This window comes from Seriola lalandi, unplaced genomic scaffold (assembly GCF_002814215.2).
Source record: "Seriola lalandi dorsalis isolate HSWRI2012SDOR001 ecotype SW California unplaced genomic scaffold, Sedor1 jcf7180002054572, whole genome shotgun sequence".
Classification (NCBI taxonomy): domain Eukaryota; kingdom Metazoa; phylum Chordata; class Actinopteri; order Carangiformes; family Carangidae; genus Seriola; species Seriola lalandi.
Window position 1 is genome coordinate 1,500,326 of NW_019525125.1, and position 26,902 is coordinate 1,527,227.

Genomic DNA, 26,902 nt, shown 5'->3' on the forward strand with positions numbered 1-26,902 from the left:
GTTCTCCCTCTCTATGAAGAGCAAACAGTTTTAATTAGTGTAACTAACACCAGATCAACCCTGCAGCCAACAGGACAAAGTCCAGCAGCAGCAGCAGCAGCAGCGATGGTGTCTCCCCTACAGAATAAGTAACAGACTTTACTTGGCAGACAAAAAAAAAAACCTTTTTTCTTTCCATAGATTTTCATTTTTATTATAACACAAAATCTTATTCCCACCTGGCAAGCCTCACACTTCTTTCTTGGACAAATCAGACTCAGCAAATAAAGGTATGAGAATGTTATTATACACAGTTGAGGAGCAGGAGGGGAAAAATCTTGAGGGCTGCACAGCTAATAAAAAGTTGAGCGTTATTCCAGTGTGCCATGATCAGAGCTGGCCATGTAAAAGGCACACTCGTCCAGGGCTGGTAATACTCTCAATGGTGTTTCGGCTTGACACACACATACATGAATCCCTTCTCACTTTGCAGTGCAGACTGACTCCCAGGCAACGTTCCCATTACATCTTTACACATTTCCCACAGTGAGAAAGGCTTTCTCTGGCAGCCGGCCAGGGACTGAGCAGAAAACTCAGCGAAGAGGGTCCATAAAGCTGCAGCAGGTCATAGCTTTAATGGCTGGTTGGACGAGAGCAGACAAGAGAACGAACCTCGAGCTTCAACTGTGGCAGATGATGGAATTTCGGTGTAATTTGAATACAAAAGTGCGCTGTAAGGAGTTTTGGCTTTAAGTCCCAGAGTATGATCAGAAAAAAAAAAAAAAGAGAGTTAAGCACAGCTGCAAGCAATGAGGTGTCTGGTGGCTTTCAGCAGAGCCAAGCTGACTGCCTTGATTTCATTAGCTGGATACGAACTGCATTTTAATACTTTGTATGGCTGTCAGCAGTTACTTGTGTGGACGTGTGTGTTTTTAAGGTTAACATAGGATTGATTGGGGGGGGGGGGGGGGGGGCACCAGAAATCCCACCTGAGCTGATCATCAGAACAGCAAAAGGGATCTGTTACAACCACTTATTCACGATTACCATAAATCAGCAGGAAGAAGATCAGCTTTTTCCCATGACTCTACATTCTATGACTCATGAGGCGAGGAGAGGTCTTCCTTTTTCAAGTTGGAGTCCTCCCCACTACTACACTGAATGGAGGAACCTTGAGCCCACCAGATGGTTTTTCACAGTCAGCTCTGTCCGATTGCATAACAGATTGCTGGAGATCCCGCCAAGGCATTATTGCACTCATACTATTGTGTCCCAAATGAGGACAGGGGTGTGTGTGTGTGCATGTGTGTGTGTGTGTTTGCGCGTGTGTCACTGAGAAAGAAAGTTGCTTACAAAGGATTTCTCATGTTGTGTGACAGTTGTTTTCTTAATTAGCATTCTTCTGTCATCCTCGTCCTGACCTCACTGTGACCTTTACTGTACTGATGCACAGTTTTTGTTTCTGTTCCGACAGAACAGATGCTCTTGCAACACGCTATCATGTAACTCAGCAGCGGCTCTCTTTCTCATTCTCATTTCAACCAGAATAAAAACTGTCTGTAACCCACAATGAAATTTAAATCTATTTCACTGCACTAAATAAGTAGGGTGGCTCCTTCTTCATTAAAAGCTAATAATCCTTTATATATTTGGGTTTGTGGGGAGAGTTTTTGTGTCCTACAATGGTTCAAGTGATGTTTCTATGGTTTTTCCCCTGCTAATGAGATAAATCTGGAGGAAATGCTGATTTTTGACATGGAAATTAACTATGTTTTTGTCTTCTCCAGTGATGGGTGGCAACTGAAAGCAAAGAGTTGTTGTGGAAGGTTTTGTGAGACTGTCTGTTTATTGCAATCAGCCGTTGCTTCAGACACCTAGTAAACATCTACTAGACATGTGATTCCGATTTTAGCAGTGAAACTACAAACATCCTGTGAAACTTTTCTTCCTGTTCACTATTCTGAACTGATAATCAACATTTTTCACAGCACAGACTCTAACCACAATCTAACCATGGTTAAAGTGCTACAACAGTATTGCCTGTTCAAAGCCTGATACAGCTTATTTATCTGAGTTACGGGGCTCCATTGTTGCCCAAAAACCTATCCACATTATTCCTAACCTCATGATACACTGCATGAATTATGGGCACAACTTTCAGTTATTCATCACTGATGCTGGGTCTTCAGGTCGTCCTCCCATCCCTTGGTAGCAGAAGTCAAAGGTTTGATTACATTATCCTGTTTAAGTTGCTTTAAGAAAGGAAGACACCTTCAGCAGGTGACATGTCTCTTTATTACAATGAACATGGGTGCTCTAGATCATTTTGAGTCAGTCCCACTGGCACCCTGCTGCTGTAAATACTCACAAGAGTCCGACATTTGTATTAATCCACAGCTGAAAGTAGTCCAGAAACAAATGCAGAAACAGAAACTTCTGTTTGAATAATGTTAGCTATAACTAGAGTGTCCAGCTGTTTTAAGAACACTAACCTTTTTTCAAATGAAACTACATATCTGTGGCTCTTTTTTAAGATTTTCATCTTCATAACAAAAATATAAACTATCACCAACTTTATTCTTTCATGATAGCCGGAATTATGTTTTATGATACTCCATCATCCCGAGAAGTTAATCAGTAATATTTTGATTTAAAAAATTTCAATCATCAAACTAACAAATATTCATATGTGGGGAAAAATTACTAACGCAAAAATATTGTCTTAAATTCTATGCAAAAAGAATCAGGTCACTACAGAGTACTATGTTGTTTGCCCCTCATGCATAGTAGGAAATCCAACAGGCTCTGGTCCACTTGAGATGTGTAATTACTGTGAGAAGGCTTTGAGCAAAGGCCAAGGATAAAATGCACGAGGCCATGGAGAAAACGCTCTGCTGCTAACCATCACTCTCTGTCAGGGTAACCCAGCACAGCGGCGTGTAAAGAAGTGGAATCATGCAGACGAACAATCCTGAACAGGAGCTGATCGCAGAACTAACCAACATAATATAACTTGCCTTTCTTTTCAGGGAAAACAGCTCTCCAAAGTATGAATGACATAACATGGATTTACAACATGAGCTTCACCCAGTAAACTTCTGGTTTCCTCGGCTTTCTTCCTCATTTTGGAGGCCTGTGATACTGATGATGTAACAGCCCAGCTATTCAAACCTTTAGTATTGCAACCCACAGGGGAGCCGGAGCACAGGTGTGCTCCTTGACGCCTGCATTATGTTAGGCTGCTTTCCAAACAAGAGCTCAAACATCCATGTTTGGCTGAAGCCTCTAAACATTGCAATTTCACAGACTTCCCTGCTCAGAATCAGGTCAGAGAGGGCCAGGGTTGAGAGCGTACATTTGACTTAGTGATCCTTGATATACATATCTCCACTCATTCAGTCACTCACTCATTTTGTGTCTGATTTATGTCTGGAAACATTCTGAGGGCAGAAAAAGAGCAGATACACACCTACTTTCACACATCTGGGACAGAGCCAGTAAACTCTGATGGATATCAGTTACTTCTTTGTGTATTTGCACACACAAATAAACACACAGTTTGAGAGGGTTTGTGAGCCCAAACGGTTTTTCTACCTTTCGTCCATCTTGGCCAGGCAGTCCAGGGGGGCCCACGACACCGGGCTCTCCCTAAAAAAGAAAAAAAAAAAAAAAGACAAATTAGGTCACATTCAATACGCCACCATATTTACATGATCGTGTCTGCAAATAATCAAGTGGTTTTAAAGAAGGGAAGGTACTTTTTGTCCTTTTGGAGCTTGACCAGGGGACAGTCCGGGATCTCCTTTTTGTCCCTAGAACATAAAAAGAGAACAGTTTCTTTTTCATACTTTTAGAGGCACTTTCTCACAGTAGGCACAAGATACTAGCCTGCACCAGCATTCACCGCATATTTTCTGCATTGCCACAGCCTTCCACTTCTCAAGGCGCAGAAGAGCTTGCAGTGTGCATTTACACTATCTTAGAGTAATGACTTCACCCTACTTATTGGTGGTTGTATTTACACAGACGTGCAGTCCATTTATGCCCTCTCCAGCAAGAAGTGATGGGGAGTGAACATGTACATTCTTCTCCCTTTTCGGGCAGTGGGAATCCTGTCAGTGCATTCTGGGTCAGCATTTGATGTCCAGTTGTGCCGGTGAACAAGCTGCCCAGTAATCTACGCAATTATAATGTCAGAGGTCCATGGAGAAATAGATAATGTCCTGTGTTAGTGCTTATCATATAAAGAAACAAGTATATGAGAGAAAGAATTTGCAGCACTGTGTTGGTTGGATTGTAATCAAACGACAGCTGTTATCAGCTCATTACAAAATGCTCTGACACAATTCATTCAACAAATTGAAGTCTGGGTGTGGAAATAAATCCTGCATTGTGACTCACTTCATCCTGTGGCTAAGACCTCTTTTTAAAAAAGGAGTATGGGGGCCATTTTTCCCCAAACCTCTTAGGGCAAAATGCAGCAGCACACTACAGTTCAGTCTTAGATGGAAAGACGTGCACTGCTTCAAAAGAATATATTTTATTGACTGAGTTACTGATGAAAGTAAGATCAAATTTCCCATCTACAGTATATTGGCCCATTTAAACCTACATGTTCGTGTCAGATACAACTTGGCATTGAACAGTCTGTGGGAATTTTCTCCAGAATGATTTCTAAACAGGGCCTTGAGTTCTGCTCCAGCCAAGAACAATATACATACACGAACACTGTGTCTTTTCACCTCAACTAGATTATCCAAAGAGTTTAAGATCAAAGCAGAGCTAAATCAGGTAATTTCTTCGGAAAGCTCAAGACCTTAATAAGAACTTGTGCTTTCCACTGATTATATGTGTATTCTATGCCTTCATTCATTTCATTTTTAAGTCTAATGGTAGGCTACTTACAGTAGTAGGTGACTGAACATGAGCTTGTCTCAATTTCTCATCATTAAATTCAGACAAAGTGACATATTCAAAACAAAATTCAGCTAACACACAATCTGTTTTCATTTTCTTAAAACAGAGAGCTGTGCCAGACCAGACAGTCTGCTGTTTGAGGTTTGTGTGCAAATGAGTCAAACTGAGCCAGCCCAGGTTTGGTTAGGTTCCAGTTGACACATATGTACGATATAAGAGATATGGTTTTTCCCCTGGTTAAAGTAGGCCAAAGAATGGTACCAATTATGTTTTTTAAATGCCTGAATACTGTGGAAAATGTTGAAATTCAATGCATTTCAATGGATTAGGTACAGGCTTGAAATACGAGCAATTTTCCATTTCATTCCAGCAAAGTCTAACATGCAGACTCCTTTGTGATATCAGACTGACATTTTATGGAGCTAAGCAACCTTCTCTGTTGACAGTTCAAACCAGCTGGAACACAGACTGATGTCAAGTACTTGCAAATTAGTGAGTCAGAAAGACTTGAAACTGCTGTTCTCTCCTGAGCAGAAACAAATGGCTTCGTTAGAGGGTAGAAGAGGGTTGTGCTAAGAGGATCTGAACTCAGACACGCAAACCAAGTTAAATCACAAACAAACACTGAATGACAAAGTAAAACCACAAGAAATACTAGATCTTCATATTTACAGTGTTTTTTAAATGACCTTGTCACATCAGTTAGATATGGAGCATTAAGAAATATTACATCTACACAGATCAGCCACAACATTAAAACATTATCAGGTTTAATGGTGTGGCTGATGTGGCTCAATTATTTTATTGTTTTTTTTAGTGATGTTATCTTAACATTTCTTCCTGATTAGAACTACTTGCATCCCTGAGGGTTATGATTTAGAGACATGATCCCATATCCCATATAAGTATATGTAAGTATAAACAGAAGTAAATAGTGCAATTGTTGGGGACTATTTTCAGCCACAGATTAAAACACATTTGATGTTTGATGTATGTTGGATCGATTCTAAATACTGCCCGTGTTCATCGTGATGAAGAAACACGACACCCAGTGCTACAATGCGGTTCACTGAACACTGAAGGTATCCAGCACAGAGAAATAAGATATACACTCACCGAGCACTTTGTTAGGAACGCCAAATTAGTATTGGGTAGAGCCTCCCTTTGCTCTTAAAACAGCCCCAGTTTGTTGTAGCATTGATTCCATAAGATGTTGGAAACATTCCTTTGAAATTCTGCTCCATGTTGCCTTGATTGTATCACATCGTGTCGTCCCCTGCTCCACCACATCCTAAAAGTGTTCTACTCGATTCAGATCAGGTGACTGGGGAGGCCGCTGAACTTCACTGAACTCATTGTCATCTTTGTGAAACCAGTTTGAGACGACTTTTGCTTTGCGACATGGAGCATTATCAAGCTGGGAGTAGCCATTAAAAAGATGACCACTGTGACCATGAAGCAATACTCTGACAGGCTGTGGCATTCACACAGATTGATTGGTATTAATGGGCCCTAAGTGTGCCAGTAAAACATTCCCCACACCATTAAATTACCAACACAAGCCTGGACGGTTGACACATGGCAGGTTGGGTCTATGGATTCATGCTGTTGACACCATATTCTGACCCAAACATCTGCTGCCTCAGCAGAAATCCAGATTCATCAGACCAGATTTAATTTCTCCGGTCTTCAACTGTCCAGTGTTGGAGAGTCTGTGCCCAATGCAGCCTCAGATTTGTGTTCTTGGCTGACAGGAGTGGAACCCAACATGGTCTCCGGCTGCTGTAGCCAATCTACCTATGGTTTGATGTGTTGTGCATTCTGAGATGCTATTCTGCTCACCACAGTTGTTAACAGCGGTTATATGAGTGACCGCCATTCTCCTCTGCCCTTTCCCATCAACAAGGCGTTTCCATCCACAGAACTGCTGCTCACTGCATGTTTACTTTTTTATAAAGCAGGATCTAGGTTCAATATTAATACTGTGAAAGTATCAAAGCGCTCAGTCCACAGAGAAATGCACGAAGCCTGTAGTCAGAAACTGAGCTTTAAAATGAGCAGTTAGGATTTTTGTAACTTGGTGATGTCACAACAAAGCAGTCACCGCTCTCAGCCATGCCTCAAGCCCCCGCCCACCATCCAACCTTGCAGGATTTGGTTTCTCTGAGTGTTTATCTGAAATCTGCTATATTTTTATTTGATCACTCAGAAAACAGTCAGCCAATCAGCAAAGAGGCTCAGAGCCTCCTCTCCTCTGATTGGCTGACTAACCTGTTGGTACTAGAGCTCCAGAGAGAAGTCTGAGAGAGGAGATGTAAAACTACATTGAGATGGTTTATGGTGCTTAAAACCACAAATATATCTTCTTCAAATACAACATCAGAAAAGTAAAATATGGGAAATCTAATGATTTGAATGAAGTAGTTGCTGTCTAGTGTTAGACAAATCAATAGGAAAGGGAGAGTGGACTACAATAACATTTTCATTTTGGTTGTGGGATCTGGGATCATGGAGTGTTCCTTTAAGTCTCTGGCTTACAAAATGAAGACCTTATTATTGGATTCACTGAATATGGTGCATACAGGTGTATTTTCCTTCCTCCAAAAAGAAAAATACCATTTGAGATAACATTATTGAATCATTGATGCTGTACCTTCACTCCAGGAGGTCCAGGACGACCAGGGTTTCCATGTGGGCCAGGGGGACCCTGGAAACAGAGACACACATGATTAAGGAAGACACAGAGTAAAGGTGATGATCGGGGTCATTGAGCAGGCCTCCAATTCAGCAGCAAAGAGGGGGAGTTAGCGCTATATGTGAGGTATTTACAGCTGTATGCACACATTGTTCCCTTTCCACTGCCTGTGTTATGGGACAGGTCAGCAGTGCCCCAAGGTCCCTCTGTGTTTGTGTATAGGTGCTCTGTGAGACATACTGTGTCTCCTGCCTGCCTTGCCTGTCTGCCTGCCCGTCCAAGTTATGACATATGGATGTGATTTTCCTCACCCCTACACTTTTCCACTGGTTTTCTGGGGTCCCACAAAGTGAAGGCCACTCATCCATCACACCATATTCCCCAATCGCTTTGTGGCACAAGTTAGGTATCTGTGTTACATAACATGCTTAGATATTATTCATGGAGCTATCTGCACCAGTTGTTTTTATCAAAATGGACTATCTCCTGCAAGTCAGGCCGAGTGGGTAGGATGTACAGGAGCAGAGAATGAGAAGACAAAATCAATTTTTTCTGGTTGAAGGGAAGATAAATTCAAGCAAGCTGCAAAGAGGGATTGTTTGGAAAAAATAAAGCCACAACTTCCTGAGGCATCCCACTGAAGAGTCCTCCGTTCAACTGCGCACTTGTGTGGAGCGGGGTTGAAATGCTGAGCATGGAAAATTCTTCCCCAGCAAAACTGAAAGCATTGAAACATGTTCAGATGGCTCGAACAGGAAGCTACTGTATCTTCATCCCGTTATTTGAGTTGTTCAGACTTTCCATGGGTTGTGAAGAGCGACCTTTTCCCCCGAGCTGGAGGTGAAAGTGAGGGATAAAATTACTCTTGAGTAAAACAGACGGAGGAGGCCAAGAGGTGTAAGTGTATGGTTGGGTGATCCAGCCGGTCTCTGTCTCTGTTATTTATCTGTGCTCTATTATCAAGCTGTGGAGACGAGTCAAACAGCCCAGGCCCGTTCCCCTCCCCTCGAACTGGCCAGACCTCTCCCCTTGCGGGCGCTCGCTGTTGGACATATGGAGACACTTAACAGAAGCTCATCTACAGATTTCCTCCTCTTTCTCCTCCTCCTCCTCCTCCTCTATTCAGAGCATTCCCTCTTTCACTCACTCGATATTAAAGCGTATGGAAATCATTATCTCCAGATAGGAAGCAAAGGGAGGAGGAGACATAGAGAAATAGGGAGGTCGAGAGAGAATATTACAAATTGCATTCTCACAGTACATAAGGTGAAGAGCCACGGTGCTGATGACAAGGTGGGCGGGTGTTGTCCCACTGGAGACAGAGATACTGGGGAGAATGAGTCACTTTGTCCATCTATCTTCGCATGGGAGAGAAGTGGAATAAACATCCTCTTTGCTTAATTATTGAAAAGAGCTCATGACAAGAAACCGTTTACACACCACCAGGTAAACAAACATACATAATGAGCGCTAACGTAAACCCAAGTCAGCACATATGGAAGCACACACACATTCTCACACCTGAGGCCTGCGGATGAGGGGCACCTGTATGCCAGAGTCATGACCAGGTTTACGACGTGAGCCAATGACTTTTACAGGGATGACGCGTGAGGAGTGCTACTGTTTTTATAGGCTATTAACCCAGAGCAGGCCTGCTAACACCTCCTGTGGACTACACGGGAGGAAACACTGAGTCTTTAGCCTGATGATTATTAAATGTAATCTATATTAAACGGATTTTAACTCCTCTTTGTTGTATTTGGCAAAAAATATTGGTGGAAAATAAGTGCTAACTGCTTCTCTAACATCATGGATCGTGGATGAGAGAGAATCAGTGTAGTCATCAGTGTGACTGGGGTTGCAACTAGCCATTATTTTGTAATAATTAATCTGCCAATACTTTTTTTCAATCAATTCATTTTGGTCAACTGACAAATCGTTTCAGTACAGAAAATTATCTGAAGTGCACGCGCCTTTGCCCATGGGTTTTCTGTTGGTTAATCATATTCATGTCTCTGAATGGCGGTGCTCTTTTATTCTATGCATTTATTTAAAACAAACTACTGTTGCTGCAGCTGGAAACATGATATGCATCACTTCCTTTGCACCAGAGGTGGTATCTGATAGGTAGACCTACCACATACTGATACATTTCATCTACTAGGTACTGCTTAAATGACTCATGTGTTACAATACCTTAACCAATGGAAAAATCTTTAAATTAAAAGGTCTAAACAATATATATTGTTACTGTCAATGATCAGGAACAATTCAGTGATGAACAACTGTCTGACTGACTGTTGCTGGCATCTTGTGTGAACCCCCTGCCACTTAACTTCAATGTGCTCCCGATTATCTTAAGTACAAGCAACAGTGGAAAAAGTCTGTGTGACTAATAATGACAGAGAAAACCCTAATAAAGCCTCGAGAGACTGCTCATTCGTCCCTACACGTGTAATTCATTTCAGAAGAATCTAAATTTTACAGCATACGTAAATCTGCTCAGTTTTCTGCACCGATCGACCAGTGGCAGAAACAGTGCTGAGTCTCCATAGACTCCCTAAGTCATGTCATAGAGTGTCAACCATTACTTTAGCAATTATGCAAATACAATTTCACAGAAACCCAGCATCACATACTGACTGCACACTGGCAGGTCCTTTTCTCTGCACAAAGCCCTCTTTGATCCACTCTCAAGCCTGCCCTTCAGGGCCGCGTGAACTCCGGCGCTCTGCCGGGCTTATGGCTGTGTCAAGGAACGTGGACGCTCTCACGTGTGAGAGATGCTGCTCATTGGTAGCAGTGGTGAGACTGTCTGCTCAGTCAGACATGACACCTTGCTGTCAGAGAGGTATAAGCCCTAATGGTGCTGTGTCATTCCAACTGCTGTAAAGATTTTGTGGTGCGTAAGAGAGTGCCAGCTCTTTCCCCAGAAAGACCACACAGTTTCTGCAATAGGAACAGTTTGTTCCACATCATATCTCCCAAGGACTTTTTCTATATCTGACGTGAAATGAGATAAGGACCCTCCAAAGATTAGAGTTACTCACAGCAAATCAGACAATGCTGAGGAGAATAAATTTATCATACATGCCCTCAATTTCTTGAGGCCTTTTAACTTCACATATCAAACGGTGGCTGGTGTCTCACTCATTTAGATTTGGTGCATTTCAATGCTTGTGTGCAACCATCAGCCACCAGCAGTATCAAAGAACTGCAGTCCTTACATTTACCCTTTACTATGTTAGCTTTGTTTCTACAGGTGTTTCTGTTGATCGTGTGTGTGGCTATGAGGTTCTTCTTTCTAATCACATGAATTATCCAGGAAAATTCTGATGGTTCAAGAAAACAATCAGGTTTTTTCTGAGTCAGCGTGGCCTGTAGTTGAGTCTCAAGAGCTTGATGATGAATGAACTCTATAGAGGTTGGTGCACTACTGGATAGAGCTGCTGAGCTCCAGACAGGGTCTTAAATGCCTTTAATAAGATGGGGACAAAGCCCTCTTTCTTCCTTGTTTAGAGAGATTGGGTTCCCACAGCCCACCCCTCTGAGGCCCGACCACAGGGCGCAGTCTCACGGGCTGTGGCAGGTAGCTCACGCACGCACACACACGCACACACACACACACACGCACACACACACACACACACACACACACACCTTGGTAACACAAGTGCTCTGCAGGAGCACTTCAGCAGGAGCTCTATAAAACAACCAAATTGCTATCTATCAATTTTTTCACTGCCTTAAGTTTTAGCATATTTATTTAATCTTAGTGCTCACTGTAAGACTCAACTTCTGCCTTATCCATTTTCATATAAGGGAGGTGAAAAGGCAGCTACAAGGGCAGCAACTACATACACAACTATCAGTAATAGGGCCTTAGAAAGAAATCAAAATAACAAAACCGTCACTTGGGACAAATCATCTTCCAATGTTTTCCCTCTTCTTAAATGTCTTCTGAAAACATGAGCTTAAAATAACATCTGCATTCACTCTATTTGGTTCCACCAGGAGCTCACAGTTCCGCACTGACACTGAGCCCCAGAATGAGAGACATGGCACCAGAGGACTGAGTCCAATACACTAGAAGCATTTACGAATGTTAACATAGGACGTATGCCTAATTTGAGAACCGGTGCTGTTAATGAATGGGATAGAAAGCACTTGTTCTGAAAGTATGTATATACATAAGCTCTCATAAGTTACCTTATTTTTTTCATGTCCATCTAATACCTACTGTATGTGTTCAATTAATTTTAAATTGGCATCCGACAGATTTGTGGCTTATGGCTGTTTGCTCTCGAGCTTTACAAATGGACTTTGGCAGCAGAGAAGCACAGCTTGATCAAAGCCAGAGCCAAAGCAAACTAATGTCTGGCTGAATAATGCTCTGTAATCCAAAGATGTCACTGAGTGCTTGATCAAAATGCTCAAAGATCTTCCATGTCAGTGCACTTCAAATGGTGTTATCTCACTGTAATGCAGGATCAGGCATGATTAAGGCATCATTAAGATGGTGAAAGAAGTGTGGTGCATATGGAAGATTTTGGAGGGGAATTGAAAAGAGAAACTGTAGGAAGGTAAATGGGAAACTTGTCACTGGCTGGGAGACACTCACCCTTGGGCCCCTCTTCCCTGGCTTTCCAGGCAACCCTGGAAGTCCTTGAAGGCCCTAAAAGGAAAAGATAAAAGATGTCAAGGATAGAGTGAGGCAAGGCCTATAAATACAAAGCAGGAAATAACAGTTGCCGCTTTTTGTCGTATCATTTCAAGAAAGCCTTGAACATTTTTGAATAGAAAAAATCAGATAAAAGTCACTCAAGCTAGATATTAACTCAATACATCTTGAGCTTTTTTTGTGAAGAAGTGAAGTTAGCTGAAAGTAGCAAAGCACTCAGACACTGAGATGCTGGCAGGCATGAGGATGTCTTGTTAGAGGCTAGAGCAGCCCTATTCCTTCTGTAGCCAATATTATTTCAGTGCAAAACCACTACAGTGCTCTGACTGTAAATCTGAGTCATTGTACTGGCAGGGAGGTCGGCACCGATTCCAACCAGAGCCAATCACATTAATTATGGGCATCAGCTAGCTTTAAAACGATTTCATACATGGATTAGCAAAGCTCTAAAAGGTCAAATCTAATGAGGGGTCAATCTGAGGAACCTCAGTTTACTTGAGATGTTGGGATTGTTACTTATTTTCCCATGGCTCCAGAAGTTTAAAGTGGTCAAGGAAAATGGTCCTAAAAACGGCTCGAGGCTGGACTACTGTAATAATGTCAGATGTATAGACGCTTTTTGTCTGACTTGGACAGGATCAATATTATGCTCTTTCAGCTAGCTTACACTTTGAAAAGCCAAAGGGCTTTCAGAGACCTAAAGACTCTTTAGGCTGCAACCATCAGGCTGTCCACACATGATAAGCAGTTTGAGCTGCAGTCGCTGCCGGGGTGGGCGCCAAGGCAGAGCTAGATCTCACATCTTTATAGAATTTATACAGTTTATAAACAATAATTATTCATGACTTGAAACTCTGAGTCATAATTTCTATATCCATGACTGAGTGACTGAGTGAATGATGAAGTTACGCCATTGGTCGGACAGTCGAATGTCTTGACTTTTTCCTTTGGCCGTTGCGCTTTCAAAATGATGTGGTGCAAACAGTTTCTATTACATCATCAGGCGGTGTTTACAGTGGATCCACAACAGTTTTCAGCACCTGTATCTCCTGAAATGACCAGGGCATTTATTTACCTCAGCTGCAGAAGGTAACAGGCCTTTATGTGAGGCAGGCCCTTAGTTCCCTATATTTCCCTTTGCTTGATATGTATATTTGGCCATACTGGTATTTTAGTATGATGCCTCATTTTGGTCCGCTCCCGTTTGCCCATTTACTGCATCAGACGTGAATACAAACTCAACACTTCCTATAACTGTTTGCTATTGAAAGCCCTGTAACGTTTCAGCACAGCTGTGCTGACATGCTACAGTACAGTCGTCTCTGATTTTTTGACTGGCCCACAGATTAAATATTGAAGTGTTTTTGGCACACCTGGCCAAGTGATGTTTGGGACTGAAAGGGGGACTTAAATCTGGCATGTTAAATAAGCATTTTTCTCACAAATTGCACCCCATGCACTCCCATACACGGTCCAGCCACATACTAGGTTTATACCTAGTCTTGTTGTAAGGTAACATGGTGGTCTGGGATTGATGTGCACTAAAAAGAGTAGTCAGTGGCTAGCCTGACTGAAAGTAACTGAAATACTGAATTTAACAATGACATTCGCATTGTCAGTTTCATACATAATAGGCATCCAATATTCCATAGCCCTCAAGTGGAGACTTTACTTGATTATCAAGTCATTAATTTTGATCCTCCTTCTTCAGAGCTCAGGTCAGTTGAAGAGTTCATCAGATCTTATGTATCAGATCTAGCTCTGCTGTCTTAAGAAAGTGCAGAAGACTCCTACCTTTAAAGGCAATCCTGTTATTGTTTACAGTTGAAACATAAGCCTCAAGTCATAATGAAATGACTCACAAGACAATATGGTAACCATATTTCACATCCTGTACCTGACTCAGCAATCTGTTCAGACTACAATGTTAGTAAGCAATACAAATGGTGAACGTCCTCAGGAAAGTAACCTTTACCACACATCGGAGATTAATATTGATATCATTTACTCCTCTCTTATAAAAATGGTCAGAGCGGCTTCAAGGGCATGCACAGCTCTGGTTTCCCTCACTGCCAGAGCAGGAAATCTTTACTTAAAACATTCTTTTTGGTCAAACATGACCTAATACAAGACAGAGAAGTCCTTTTAACAATGGAAAATGTGGGTAACCATTTTGTGTTCAACAGAGGAACAGTGATAGGGCCACATGGTCAATATGAATGTACACAGTCTACAGTTCAACACTGGTTGATAAATGTCAAGATAAAATACTTTGACTGTGTTCATCACTAACGCTTTGTTCTGAACTTAGAAAGGTCAGTCTTGCTCTGCAGTCTCAAGTCATCAGTAGATTTTTAATTTTAGCATTTTATCACTGAAACATGTTGTTGTTGTATTCTTAACAAATTATGCATTTGATTTAACTTTTTATTTTTTTAAAAAACCTGTCAAGGCTGTAAAGACAATTTTCCATTTCCTACAGTTCCTGCTTTCAAGAACGTCCACTGTGCTTCAAATGGGAAAAATAGCACAGTTCTGATAATGGGGATGATGCATTGCATTTATATTGTATAGACCTTTATATTCCTGTTCTGTATAGTTAATTGAGTGCAAGAGCTTTATCCTTACTTACTTTAGACCCTACTTTAAAAGTATGCATTCTCAGAGCAGGCACACTCTCTCTCAGAGGAATCTAACACCTCACCACCAGCCTTGCACTCAGACAAACACTAACTGGCATGAACCTGACTATTTCTACCACTGCTGCTAAAAAGGAAATCACACAGTAATCAGCACCAATTTGAGGAGGATAGAAAATTTCTAACACCAAGTCAGAAAACAAATTGAGGATATGGAATGAAGCGATTCAAAAATCACAGTCATTAACACACGCAACACTTCTATTGACAAATTAGCAAACATTTTAGAGATGTAGTGCTCGTTGAGCACCAGATTTGGAAAACCACACAACCAAGAGACATGTCAGCATCTACGTCAGCTCCAAACATCAAAGAAAGGCCAACCAACATTGAAACAACAAGCTGTCACACTTGTATATCATTGTGATCCAAAGATGTATTAGGAAACTAGCCCAAAGCATAGAAGAATGGCAGCCAAGAATTAAAAACATGCATCTGTTACAGTCCAATTGCTCTAATTCATAAGACATTCATTCATAAAATAAACACTAAAACACTATACTGTAAACAAATCAAGAGATAAACAAATATTACTGTAGTGCAAGCACAAATATGCGCTCATTGTGGCTCAAAGGGTATGATATTCATGCTTTTATTCAGGGGCATGTTTGTGTTGTGTTTGTTTAGAGCTCACACACTCACCGGCGGTCCTGGTTCTCCCTTTAGTCCAGGTGGTCCAGCCAGCAGTGAGAAGTAAGTCGGTTCCAGGTCAAATGTTTGGAAGCCATCTGTTGCAGCTGGAGTGACTGGAATAAGCGAGGTGGGTTTGACATCCTGCACACCGGTCACTTTTGGCTCAGGTTTCTTAGGAGCTACTGTGCTCAACTGCTTTTTATGGGGAAGGTAGGCGTTTGAAGGAGACCCCTGTGTAGAAGCAGCTGTGGTCTGGAGGTTTGGCCTCATCTCTGATGGTCTGGTGGAAGCAGGTAAATCCATAGTATTCCCAAAAGGTTTCAGGGCATTAGTATTTCCTTGCTTTGTGGTCTTTCCAGTATGTAAAGTTGGGCTTGGTGGTGTCACGCTGATCCTAAGAGATGTAGCAACTGTTTGAGTTGGAAATTTTAACGGGCTTTCCAACCCTGGATGAACTGGTGGAGAAAGAGACACAGCACCAGGTTGTGGAGTGCTCAAAGTCTGATGCACAGATGTTTTGTTCTGCATCAGCAAGCGGTCAGTTGGAACAAGAATAGTAGTCCTGGTGTTTTCCTCAATCAAGGCCAGAGCAGGTCTCAGCCCCTTTTTGGAAAGCTCTGTCAATGACAGTGGAGTTAGATGAGTGACAGTAATATTTGGGTCTGTGGAAAATAGAGGTAGCAGGGGTGGAAACACAGGCCGATACGTGTCGGCTTCTCTGCAATGTTTCTTAATGTAATCACAATAGTTATGAGCTGCCTTAGCAGAGGGATAAATGTCAAACTGACAGATGGCACCTTCAAACGGCACCGAGTTGTGGTTCATTTTGCCCAGCAGGAAAGAGCCCTCTGGATCCAGGGCCTCAACTTTTTTAGAACGCAAATCTGTATGTACGCTTTTCTTCCCACAAGAAGTGTGTAAGAACACCTGATGGCCTTGGACATCCAAGGCCAGACTATGCCACCGGCCATCGTGGACATCATAGTCGAAACTCACAAAGCTCCTCTGCCCCACATGTACCAGGACCTTCCCCGGAACAAACTGCACTGCGAGCTGCACTTTCCTTTTCTTAGACAGAACTGAGAAAAGAAAAGCGCTGTTGACTCGATGAACAGACAAACTGAGGATCAGGGAGAGATTGGTGGAGCTGTAGTTAGCGGGGATGACAGTTCGCACAGGCACCTGGATACGTGCCCTCGGGGTGAGGATAATTCCAGACTTGAAGGGGATGATGCCATTAGGGATGGTTCGAGCGCCTGAAGATGATGACCCGCCTGCTCTTCGCCCAGAAAGCCCGAGCTGCTGCAGAACATCCACATCTTCAGAAAAACAAAAGACAGTGAAGTCAGTGAGTCTTAGCTCAGGAGACATTAAACATCTAGAGATATTTAACAAGACCCTTTTCACAATATCATGATTTCTAAGCTTATAACAAAATAGAAGACTTTCTTCTTTCCAAACCCTCTAAAAGTAAAAGCTTTGACATAACACTTTGGTGACCGCCTACAAAAAGCCTTATAGGAGGGCATAAAAGGAAAACTATTACCATACATAAATGTTCAAATTAAAAAGGTTAATCGCATTAAACATTTCACTTTATATGTGCCCCTAATAAGCAATTTAAAAGAAGATACCATAATAATTTGTGCAAGACACCTATTAGCAACATCCCACTCCCACTCAAGAGCACTGATCTGCATCAAAGTACAAACACAAGTGCAGCAGTATAAGTGACAATTTAATATGTTGTGATGCCAAGCAGGGAGTTCACAAGTTTAAAGTTAGACTAATGGAAATGCTGCAGCAAAAGCAATTTAAAAAGGATGCATAAAATTTTCAATAGGGCCAAACATCGACATCCAGCTTTGGAGATTGCCACAAATTATGTAATCATTACATCAGTCTTAATTAGAACAATCTCAGGAAGCGGAGACTGAACGCTTCCCTGGAGAGGACGGGGGGGTGAGGAGGGTGTTAGGAGGTATATTAGTGCAGAGACAGAAAAGTCATCTCACTTTATCCGGTAATGTCTGCTGATTAAAGATGATCGCTCTGACAGAGGCCTGAGCTCATGAAAACATACTGCAGGGTTTTCTGCAGGTTTTAATTGCTACTTGCTTCTCATGGGAGGAAAATGTGGGTAATTTTTGCACATTACAGTGTTGTATATACTGTACACTGCTCCTAATTGGATCCACACCTTTGTTCAGTGTAATTAAATCCACAATTCACTGTAGCAGGAAACAGCCTTTATTTCCAAAGTATTCTTTACAATAAACGCACAGTGCTGAGCAGCTGGTGACCACCCATTATCGCGTGCACTGAAAAAGGTTGTGTTACTGAATTGACACTATTTAGTATTTCACAAGAAGTTAAGCTAGAATAAGAGGAAAAACTGTTTAACCTCTAAATCACCTCACAAACCCAGAAAATTATGTACTTGGTGACCTCCAAACCCAACCCCATGGTCCAAAACTGACAACCACTGAGAAAACAGCACCACGGTTATTTAAATCTAGATATTATTTTCACAAGTATAACATTCAGTGCTTTTAGAAAGTCAAATCTGTTTTTGGTTCCAACATCAAAACAGATTGGAAATGTTCCCATTGTCATACTATTGTCTATTGTTAGCCACCGGTGCAAGTCATCAGCAATGTCAAACAAAGGCTTTTTGTTTAGTTTAGCAAGGTTTCGAAAATAAAGAATTGATCATCCCCAGCCAATCAACATACCCTGAATACAGTGCATTAATCCTCTCAGTACATGCAATGTAGAAACTAAAAGCTTATATATGGATCTCAAATATCCATCTTTTTCCAGACTAACCAAAACAAATGTAGGCAATGCTGAAATGAACTGCTAAATGATGAATTACAGCTCACCAGAGGAGACACAAGTACAGACACTATATATGTTAGGAGGGAAACCCTGCTCAGTGTGTGCAGGCAGCAGGAGGTCAGCTCGATACCAAAGAGAAGAAACATAAAACACAGAAACTGAACCCAGAACAAAGACTTTCTTCAGTTAAATTACCCACACAGCACTGATTTTAAATGTTAATATGGTATGAGGACAGCAAAACTATTCTTTCACTTTGATTTGCGATCTACTTTCACGGCTTTCGCTGCATACCTAAATCTAAGCGGATAGGAAGGCCGCCTAAGGCTTTTTGTGACCTCCTGATGAGCTGGAGAAAAGAAAAAAAAGGAAAACCGAGGATAAAACATCCCAGAGACAAAGAACAAGTGCGGCAAACAACACAACTTTTCTCAGACAGCTGGCACGTGCACAAACAAATGTTTTTTCCACTATTTATATGCTGTCAATGCACACTCAAGGTTTCCTGCAGCTGCTTCACACTAAAAATCTTCTAGTGGAGAAGAAAAATAGAAATAGATTTTTTTTTAAAAATGTAACACTTAATTTGTTCATTCAGGAAAAGTGTTGGCATTAAGAAACACAACTGGTTGTTAACATTTAAAACAACCACATAAATCACAATTTCAAGAATTCTGCATCCAAAGATGTTTCTAGGTTACACTCTCTCTAGAAAAAGGGAGTAGTCTGTTGGCCTCTGACTCACACATGAATGCAACTAATGGCCATCAGGTATTAGCAAAGGTCTGAATGCTCAGTCAAAATCTCTCCTATTCCACATTAAAATGGATGATATATGTCTTTACCTTGTTATATATAAATTATTTACAATCATCATTATTATTCAGACAATTTGCTTTCTGCCTGTAAGGCCTCCAAGAGGTGTTGGATCAACCAGTGACCCCAGGGCTGCAGGTATAATTCCTGGCACTGACAGGTGAGCCATCATCTGGAAGATAGTTGCTATTACATCTGCAGTGACATATTGAGCCCCCAAATCTGCTCCAGGGATGCTGCACTGTGGCTGACCTCCATCAGGCCCTGAGCCTGATGGAGGAGAAATGTGTTGGCTGTTAATCTATGTGTAACCATGGTAACTGTGCAAAAAGGACTAAACTTAAATTGACAGCTAAGTTTCGATCTGGTGTCTGAGGTGAAAACGTGGTAGACCTCTGATGTCTGCTTGGGAAAGGCGACACTACGCCAATCCTTGATTGGGTATTTAATACGCCACAGTACAGCCAGCATCATGGAAACACATTAGTCTGTCATTTTCCATGTGCAATATTTCCACTGTAATCCACCTCCTTAATAATAACATAACATAGACATTGTCTTTCAAATGATCCAACCTGCAGGTTTTTACAGTGCACCAGCAGGACCGTTTTTCCAGTGCAGCCATGCGCAAATTCATAGTCTCATTAGGAACTGAGAGTTTGCAAATTAACACATCCTTACAAGTGAGCAGGGACAACATCAGGATGCAGGACTGATGAATCAGCTAAACTTTATTAAGACCTTAGGAAGGGTGTGAGGTTTTCTTAGGCTTAGAGACATAAGAACTGAAGGTTTGTAAATTCATCAGGTTGTGTCCAATTAAATTAAAAACCTTTCCAACAAAATACATTTCTGAAACATTTCTGAATGCTCATATTTTAAAACCTATTCTTTTTCACAATTTAGGTATATACAATGAGTGCAGTGCTTTCAGCAAAATTGCTAAGATGTCAGTGTTTCAAAAGGCTTCAACTTACAAAATGGGATGTAGCAAAAGGAGAAAATGAGGCTCTAATTCCACCATCCTCCAACAGAAAAACAACAATGCCATGAAATAGAAGCTATATTCTGGAGTGTCCTACTAATCCAGTTCAAGTGTTCAGCACACAACAACCACTAAAAATGGAAAAATGTTCTGAGAAGAGCGGCTCATCTCCTACAAACACTTTCCAGAGACAACATCCTAAAAATATTGAATCAGATGTGCAGCTGCCCAAGCTGGGGGAAGTGTAGATGGCAGTCATAGATAATCCATAGATAACTTGGACAAATGTGTACAACAAGGGGCCCCTGTTAAGGTAACAACTTATTTACTCATTCATTCTGTGATCCACAGCTATTTAACTGCATATACTCATGACATTACCTAGTTAATGATCTGAATATTTCTCACAGTGGTGTAGTGCACAGGACACACCTGAAAGTGTCACTGTAACCTCCCATAAATCCATTTTAATTTCCTCTTCACTCACACTGTAACGCCACCAGTTCAATACGGCGCTTGCATCAGTAAAGTCTCATAAGACAACAACATACACCCATGTCTTTCCTAAACGCACTTACCTTGTGCTTGTGCGAGCCTTAGAGAACAGGTGCAAGAGAGTATAGTCCAAAGAATCAGAACTCTCCTAAAGAGAAAGAAAACAGTTTGAGAACATTACAGCTGACAGTCAAGGTACAGATAATCTTAAAGACTATTTCATTACAATTCATTAATCTTTCAAATATGAGTTAAAAGTTAAAAGCAATGATAAATTCCCATCAAAGGTAAACAGAGCGATAAACTTTATCCCTTCATTTTCTTACTTAGTCTGATCAACAGCAACACAATGATTCATTCATTTATTTAGAATAATAATTCTTTAGAATGACAAACAAGGAAAACAAGGAAAAATAAGATATTTTTTTGTAGCTTTAACGAGCACATGGGACTGATGAGATTAATCAACTAATTGTTTAAGCTCGTAATTAATCTCTAACTCATCTAATTAAAAGTCACAATGTTGAATCAGAAGTTGCAGAGCATAGTACAAGCCTAAGTTGTGACATGTAAAGATGAAACTGATGCACTAAAAGTCTTGATGCTTATTTGGCCATGAACTCTGATCTTACTGTGACCGACCACAGTGATCAGACCTGCTGCAGAATGAGTGAAAGCGTCAGCAGCAGCTCTGCTTTGTTCAAGGAGTCTAACGTCTGCTTCAAAAACAACAAGCTTTATCTTATCTTCCTGCCTGACCAGATAAGATACTGCTCAACAGTTAGGCGAGTGCTCGCACTGGACCACCTCTGACAACCCTACGCCACACCTCATCGCTTTAAGACCTATAATTTCAAGTTAAAGATATAGACATTCGTAACCAATTTCATTTATCAGTGTTGTATTTTATTCCTTACATTTGAACTTTTCAGTAACTGAGAGAAACCGCCTCGATTATAGCCTGTGCACTTTCTGATGGCAGGTTTCAAAAGGATTTCATGGATTTAAAATGGTGCAGACTTTTCTCAACCCACAAAAGACTATGTAATCCTTCCAATTGGAATTAGATCAACCCCATTTTCACATGACAACAGTGACATTTATCACCTCACATCAGGCAATGCACAGCAAATTTCCCTCCATTGATTTCTCAGTGACATTTATAAAAGACAAGTGTTAAAAGGAGTGTTGACTGCTCACATGTAGAGCTGATGTGGCTCTAAAAGGTACACTATTAGCACTGAACAGTGTAAACTTGTATTATCGCAGAGATAATGTTGGTTTTTACATTCCTTGAGCTGTGATTTCATTGTGTGCACCCACATAAAACTGGATGCTTGTTGAGCAAGGGATGTTTTAGAAGTGGTACAGGAACAGTGACAAGTGCCATTATGAAAGCAGTTAGAGGAAATCTTTTACATTTGTGGTTTTCCAGAGAGCCACAGAGAGCCAATGGTCAACCACTGCCACACTGACTGCCAGTTGAAGCGCTTAAAAGTTTTCCTCCCTCTTTTTAATGTCCCACTGCTCTCACACTATACTGACATTAGCAACAGAAACAAAAAAGGAGGGGGGTGTGCAGTTCGTTACCAAGTCTGTCATATGTCCAGCAGGGTTATATGATGCAACATATTTTACTTTTATTTCCCCTCCCATTGGGACAGACAGCCAACCAGCTGAGTGAGATGCAGTGCAGGGAGGAGAGAAAAAGAGGAGGAGGAAGGGAAGGAGAAGACTTTCTCCTCCTCTCATACATCTCCCTCAAATCAGTCCCAGATCGTCTGGCGGCTCATTCTGATACAAGCTGCAAAGACACAACCTCAAAAACAGTCCAGCAGACAACACTGGCGTCCACTAAACCGTGTCAAGAGCAGAGAAAAAATTGTCTCCATAAGCTCACCTGCAGCATATTAAAGCGCACCACCTGTTCCAATTTATAACTAATTGTTTCAAGTATTAACTCTGATATTTTCTGCAATTTCTCAGAATAACTGTCAGCAAATTCTGCAGCAAGTTTTTCAGACCACTTGTGGAAAATATTACAACTTAAATCAACACTACTAGCAACAAAACACGGAATATCACTGTCAAATGTACATGGTGCCCTTAAATCCGACACAGGTGATGTTCATGAGCATATGAATGACTTCCTCTCGAACCTGATAACCCGTAAAAAGAGAGAGAGGAAAGCATCCATTTAGTTTGAACTTTAAAATGTATCGACTCACCCCCCGACTCCAGTGGTTTTGAGTTTGGAGTACGGGGCATTGTCCGGCTCCATAGCGGTTACTTCATTCTTTCTTGGGAGTTTTTACTACAGTCCAGACGAGCCAGATAAAGTTTTTCCATTCCAGGTGTTCCTTGAGGGGCCGCGCGAGGAGTGAACGAGCCAGAAAACAAAAACAAAACAACACATCCAAAAACTGGGATTAACCGGCAGTGAAAAGGCAGCTTTCTGTCATTGCATTGTCTTGTCCCTTTTTTTTAATATCCCTGTAGTCTCCTTCCAGCAGATGATAGCAAATTTACAAAAAGACGCTCCGGAGAGCTCCACCTGTGCGCTTCCTATGTTTTTTCCGTCTTCCTTTCGCGCGTTTTGCAAAGTACAACGAACGTCAAGTCAAGTCCAGTACAGCTTTCCCGGGAAACAGATGCAGGACAAGATGACGACCGCCGTTGTGTGTGTATGTGTATGTGTGTGTGTGTTATGTGTGTGCCGACTTCCCAAAATGAAAGTTTATTGTGGACGGAGGGAAATCTTGAGAACCGGGGAGGGGGAACACCTCCCTCTGTCGCCCTCAGCTGACATCGAGGGAAACAAAATTGGAGCTGTACGACCGTGCAGTTCCTCCAGCTGAAGGTGTGTCTTTTCAGAAAGCAGGGTCCTCTCAGATTGTAAGTGACATATATGTTGTGTGTGTTAGTGGGTCAGTCAGTGGCAGAAATGCTGTAGGGTTATTAATGACCGAACACATACATCTTCTAGTCTCAAGCTGCTTGATGCAGCTGGAGCATGTTCAGGGCCACACACAGGATTTTAGAAATACAGAGCCCATGAGTCCGGGCCCCCTTAACCACCCCCAACACAGACCTGCAGGAAACCTTCAACAGACACCAAAAACCCTCTGTAAATTATTTTTAAGTTTCACAATTAATGACCAACGTTAAAAATTAAATTGCAAATTTTTCAGAAAAGACATTTTTAGTGAGAAAAGTACAGGTGTAAATAATAAAATAATGACTGGTTGAATTACATCTAGCTGCATCAGCTTCAGGGTCCGTGTGTTGTGTAAAGGCCGAACTGAAATGAGACGGTCTGTCCTACGGAGGAGGAGAGTGCGGGTCCTGTCGCCTAGCAACTTTGACAACATGTGACTTTTTTAGGTTTTGGTTGGTTTGTGTTTTTTTATTAGTTGTACAGTTTGTTGTTGAACTGAGCTGAAACCTCAAACTTACATTTAAAAGTGCAATCCTCGGGATCTCTCAGTGTTGTTTGCTGCCATATTATTTTCATTACCGGCGTGCAGCTGAATCTTGGGATAGGTTTGGCCAATGACGTACCAAACCGTTGGAGCCTTCATTGCCCAGGAAAAGTAGGCTACATTTCTCAGCTGCATTTGAAGGCGCATTCAGCCTAGTCGTGTCGCTTTGACACAATCAGTCTACCCTCTACTGTCATGGCTCAAAAAGAGCAAAGCCATCATTAAGGTTATTAGCAACGCCTGTGCTTTTTTTGTTTTCAAAGTCAAAATTCTCTGCTGTGAGAATGCTGTTTTTGTTGAGAACACTTGGTGAATACAACATGGTGTACAGAGGAAGTGACTGATTACCTACAGCAATTGAGCAAAATCTAGCTGCTAATGAAGACTATGTGAGACCTTCAACAGCTCCACAAAAAGCATGTAAGTGGACCTTGAGGTGAGATTGTCATTGTCGTGTTGTCATTACACAACTGTGTAATCGCAGCGCTGTTTCTAAATTGCACAGGCAGGTCTTTGGCATTTATATGTATACATCTGTGTTAAGCTATAATAAAGCCGCTCGATTTATTGGTCAGTTTTTATTTAGATATTTACATGAGGTGTACTATTTTAGTATTGATTACAGAGACCCAACAATTCCCACCATGAGCAAGCATACTTGGCAACATGCAAAAGCCTGAAATTTTTGGGACACACAAACTGTTGGAACCAAAACCATAAGACATGATGTTGGGATCCAGAGCTTTTTACTTCCTTGTATGAAAGTGTACAGTTCAGGTGAGGCCCAATCACATTTAAAAACCTTCATGAATCACCTTACCAATAAATGGCCATCTTTTTGAAATATATTTTATTTGATGTGAGAGGGGTGGTATAACCTCTTCCACCAAGCTTAAGAAGATACAAGGAACCAATAGACCAGCTTTTAGTGACAGCCTTCCTTCACCAACATCCACTTCCGTTCTCACCACAGTAACATGGATCTGGGTTGCAGGGCTTCACTGGTTCCAGTTTGTGTGTGTGTGTGTGTGTGTGTCTGTGTGCATGTCTGCACTGTCGTGTGCTGTGAAATTCCTCTGCCAAAGAAAGTCCTCATTGACCCGCCTTCAGCAAACACGCTATGACAGTGTCCAGGGGAGACCCAACAGAGCACCGATTCAGCTGCCTGCAACTGGATCCCTCCTGCTCACACAGAGCCCCCTCACAGTTCGTCCTCTCAGGGCCAGGAAGGAAGGGAGCGCACCGCTTTGAAAGAGAACTTCCCATGTACCTGTCTGAGCTATGTCGGATGTGAGCTTTTGTTACCGCAAGTTTTAGTTCACAGACAAGAAGGGCAATGTCCTCGCGGCCTGTGGAGGAGTGCAGAGGAAGATCTCCAATCGGGGGTGTACAGTTTCATGGGGTTTGTAATGACTATTGTAGCAGCTTATGGAGGTGGCTCTCAAACTGAGAACCAGGGATGCCAAGTGTTCTTGAAGGCATGCCAACGGAGGCCAAGTAAGAAGAGGAGTAGTTTAAAGGAATAGTCCAACATTTTATGAAATACTCTATTTAATTTATTGCCAAGAGTAAACATGAAGCTACAGCTAGCAGGTAGTTAGCTTAGCTTAGCATAGCATAAAGTCTGTAATCAGGGGGAAACAGCTCTGTCCAAAGGTTACACATTGGCCTAAACTATTACTCCTTTAGAAAACAATTATTTTTTTCAAAATTCTTTCATTTTGAGGAGAAGGCTGGCAAAACTCAGTATTTTCTTTTTTAAGAATTTTTTGCGCTTTTTGTGCCTTATAATGGACAGGACAGTAGAGAGACAGGAAATGGGGAGGCAGAGAGAGGGGAATGACACGCAGGAAAGGGCCGTCCGATGCGTGAGTCGAACCGGGGGCCAGCTGCAGTTAGGACTGTAGCCTCTATATATGGGGCGCCTGCGTAACCCACTGCGCTACACGACGCCCCAAAATTCAGTATTTTCATTAATACTAAAAACCAAAACCAACAATTCATTTGTCAGTCTCTGAGTACTTTGACTTCCCACCAGTTTATAGCACTCAGAACCAAGTCCATTCATTCTTACTGAAGATGTGTATCTTTAAAAAAAACAGGTCACAAATACATAGATTCATTTTTTAATAAGGCTAAATAATTTCCTAAAACAGCGGGGTACTGTAGCTTACAACAAATATCACTCAAGCTGAGTAACACTGGCGGATTAATACACATTTAGTGTGTTAGCAAGTGTTTACAGCAGCAGACCATGGTGTATATGGACTAAGTCGAAATTAACTACAGTTCCAATATTCATAGTTGTGGCTTAGTGATGTGCTTTTAATAGTTTTTGGGCACGAATTGAGCTCTATGGCACAGCAGAATAAGCTACATTAGGCTATGGCTACAAAGACACATGGGATTTGTTGACAACGAGACAAATGGAAAGGATATCCTTTAATGCACATTGATAGAAGAAAGGGGGTGAGTAATAGCTGTCAGCATCCATCCTTTCCCATGCAACGTAGGGTGTAAGTTATGTAATTGTTCTGTAAAGTCTTTCCAGATATATTTTCTTGGGAAGCATCGGGGATTTGTGGTCTGATACCTATGCTGGTGGTCCTTAACATGTAAAGGCTTGAGAACCCATTTCAAGTTGGCCTATGAGACGGAGCGACTGAAGGCAAGAGCACC

General features: G+C 41.6%; 1 protein-coding gene across 2 annotated transcripts in view; it reads right to left on the reverse strand.

The window, feature by feature from the left end:
• col27a1b (collagen, type XXVII, alpha 1b) overlaps nt 1–23,474 on the reverse strand; it is a 64,332-nt gene extending 40,858 nt beyond the window's left edge. For both annotated transcript variants that reach the window (XM_087176877.1, XM_023417112.2), the window contains exons 1-7: nt 22,970–23,474; nt 20,825–20,889; nt 15,614–16,923; nt 12,213–12,266; nt 7,550–7,603; nt 3,738–3,791; nt 3,574–3,627 (exon numbers count right to left, since the gene is read on the reverse strand). In XM_087176877.1, the coding sequence (XP_087033003.1) occupies nt 3,574–3,627; nt 3,738–3,791; nt 7,550–7,603; nt 12,213–12,266; nt 15,614–16,923; nt 20,825–20,889; nt 22,970–23,022 (1,644 nt within the window). In that variant the 5' untranslated portion in view covers nt 23,023–23,474. The remainder of the gene's footprint in view (nt 1–3,573; nt 3,628–3,737; nt 3,792–7,549; nt 7,604–12,212; nt 12,267–15,613; nt 16,924–20,824; nt 20,890–22,969) is intronic.
• Between the last annotated feature and the right edge of the window lie 3,428 nt (nt 23,475–26,902).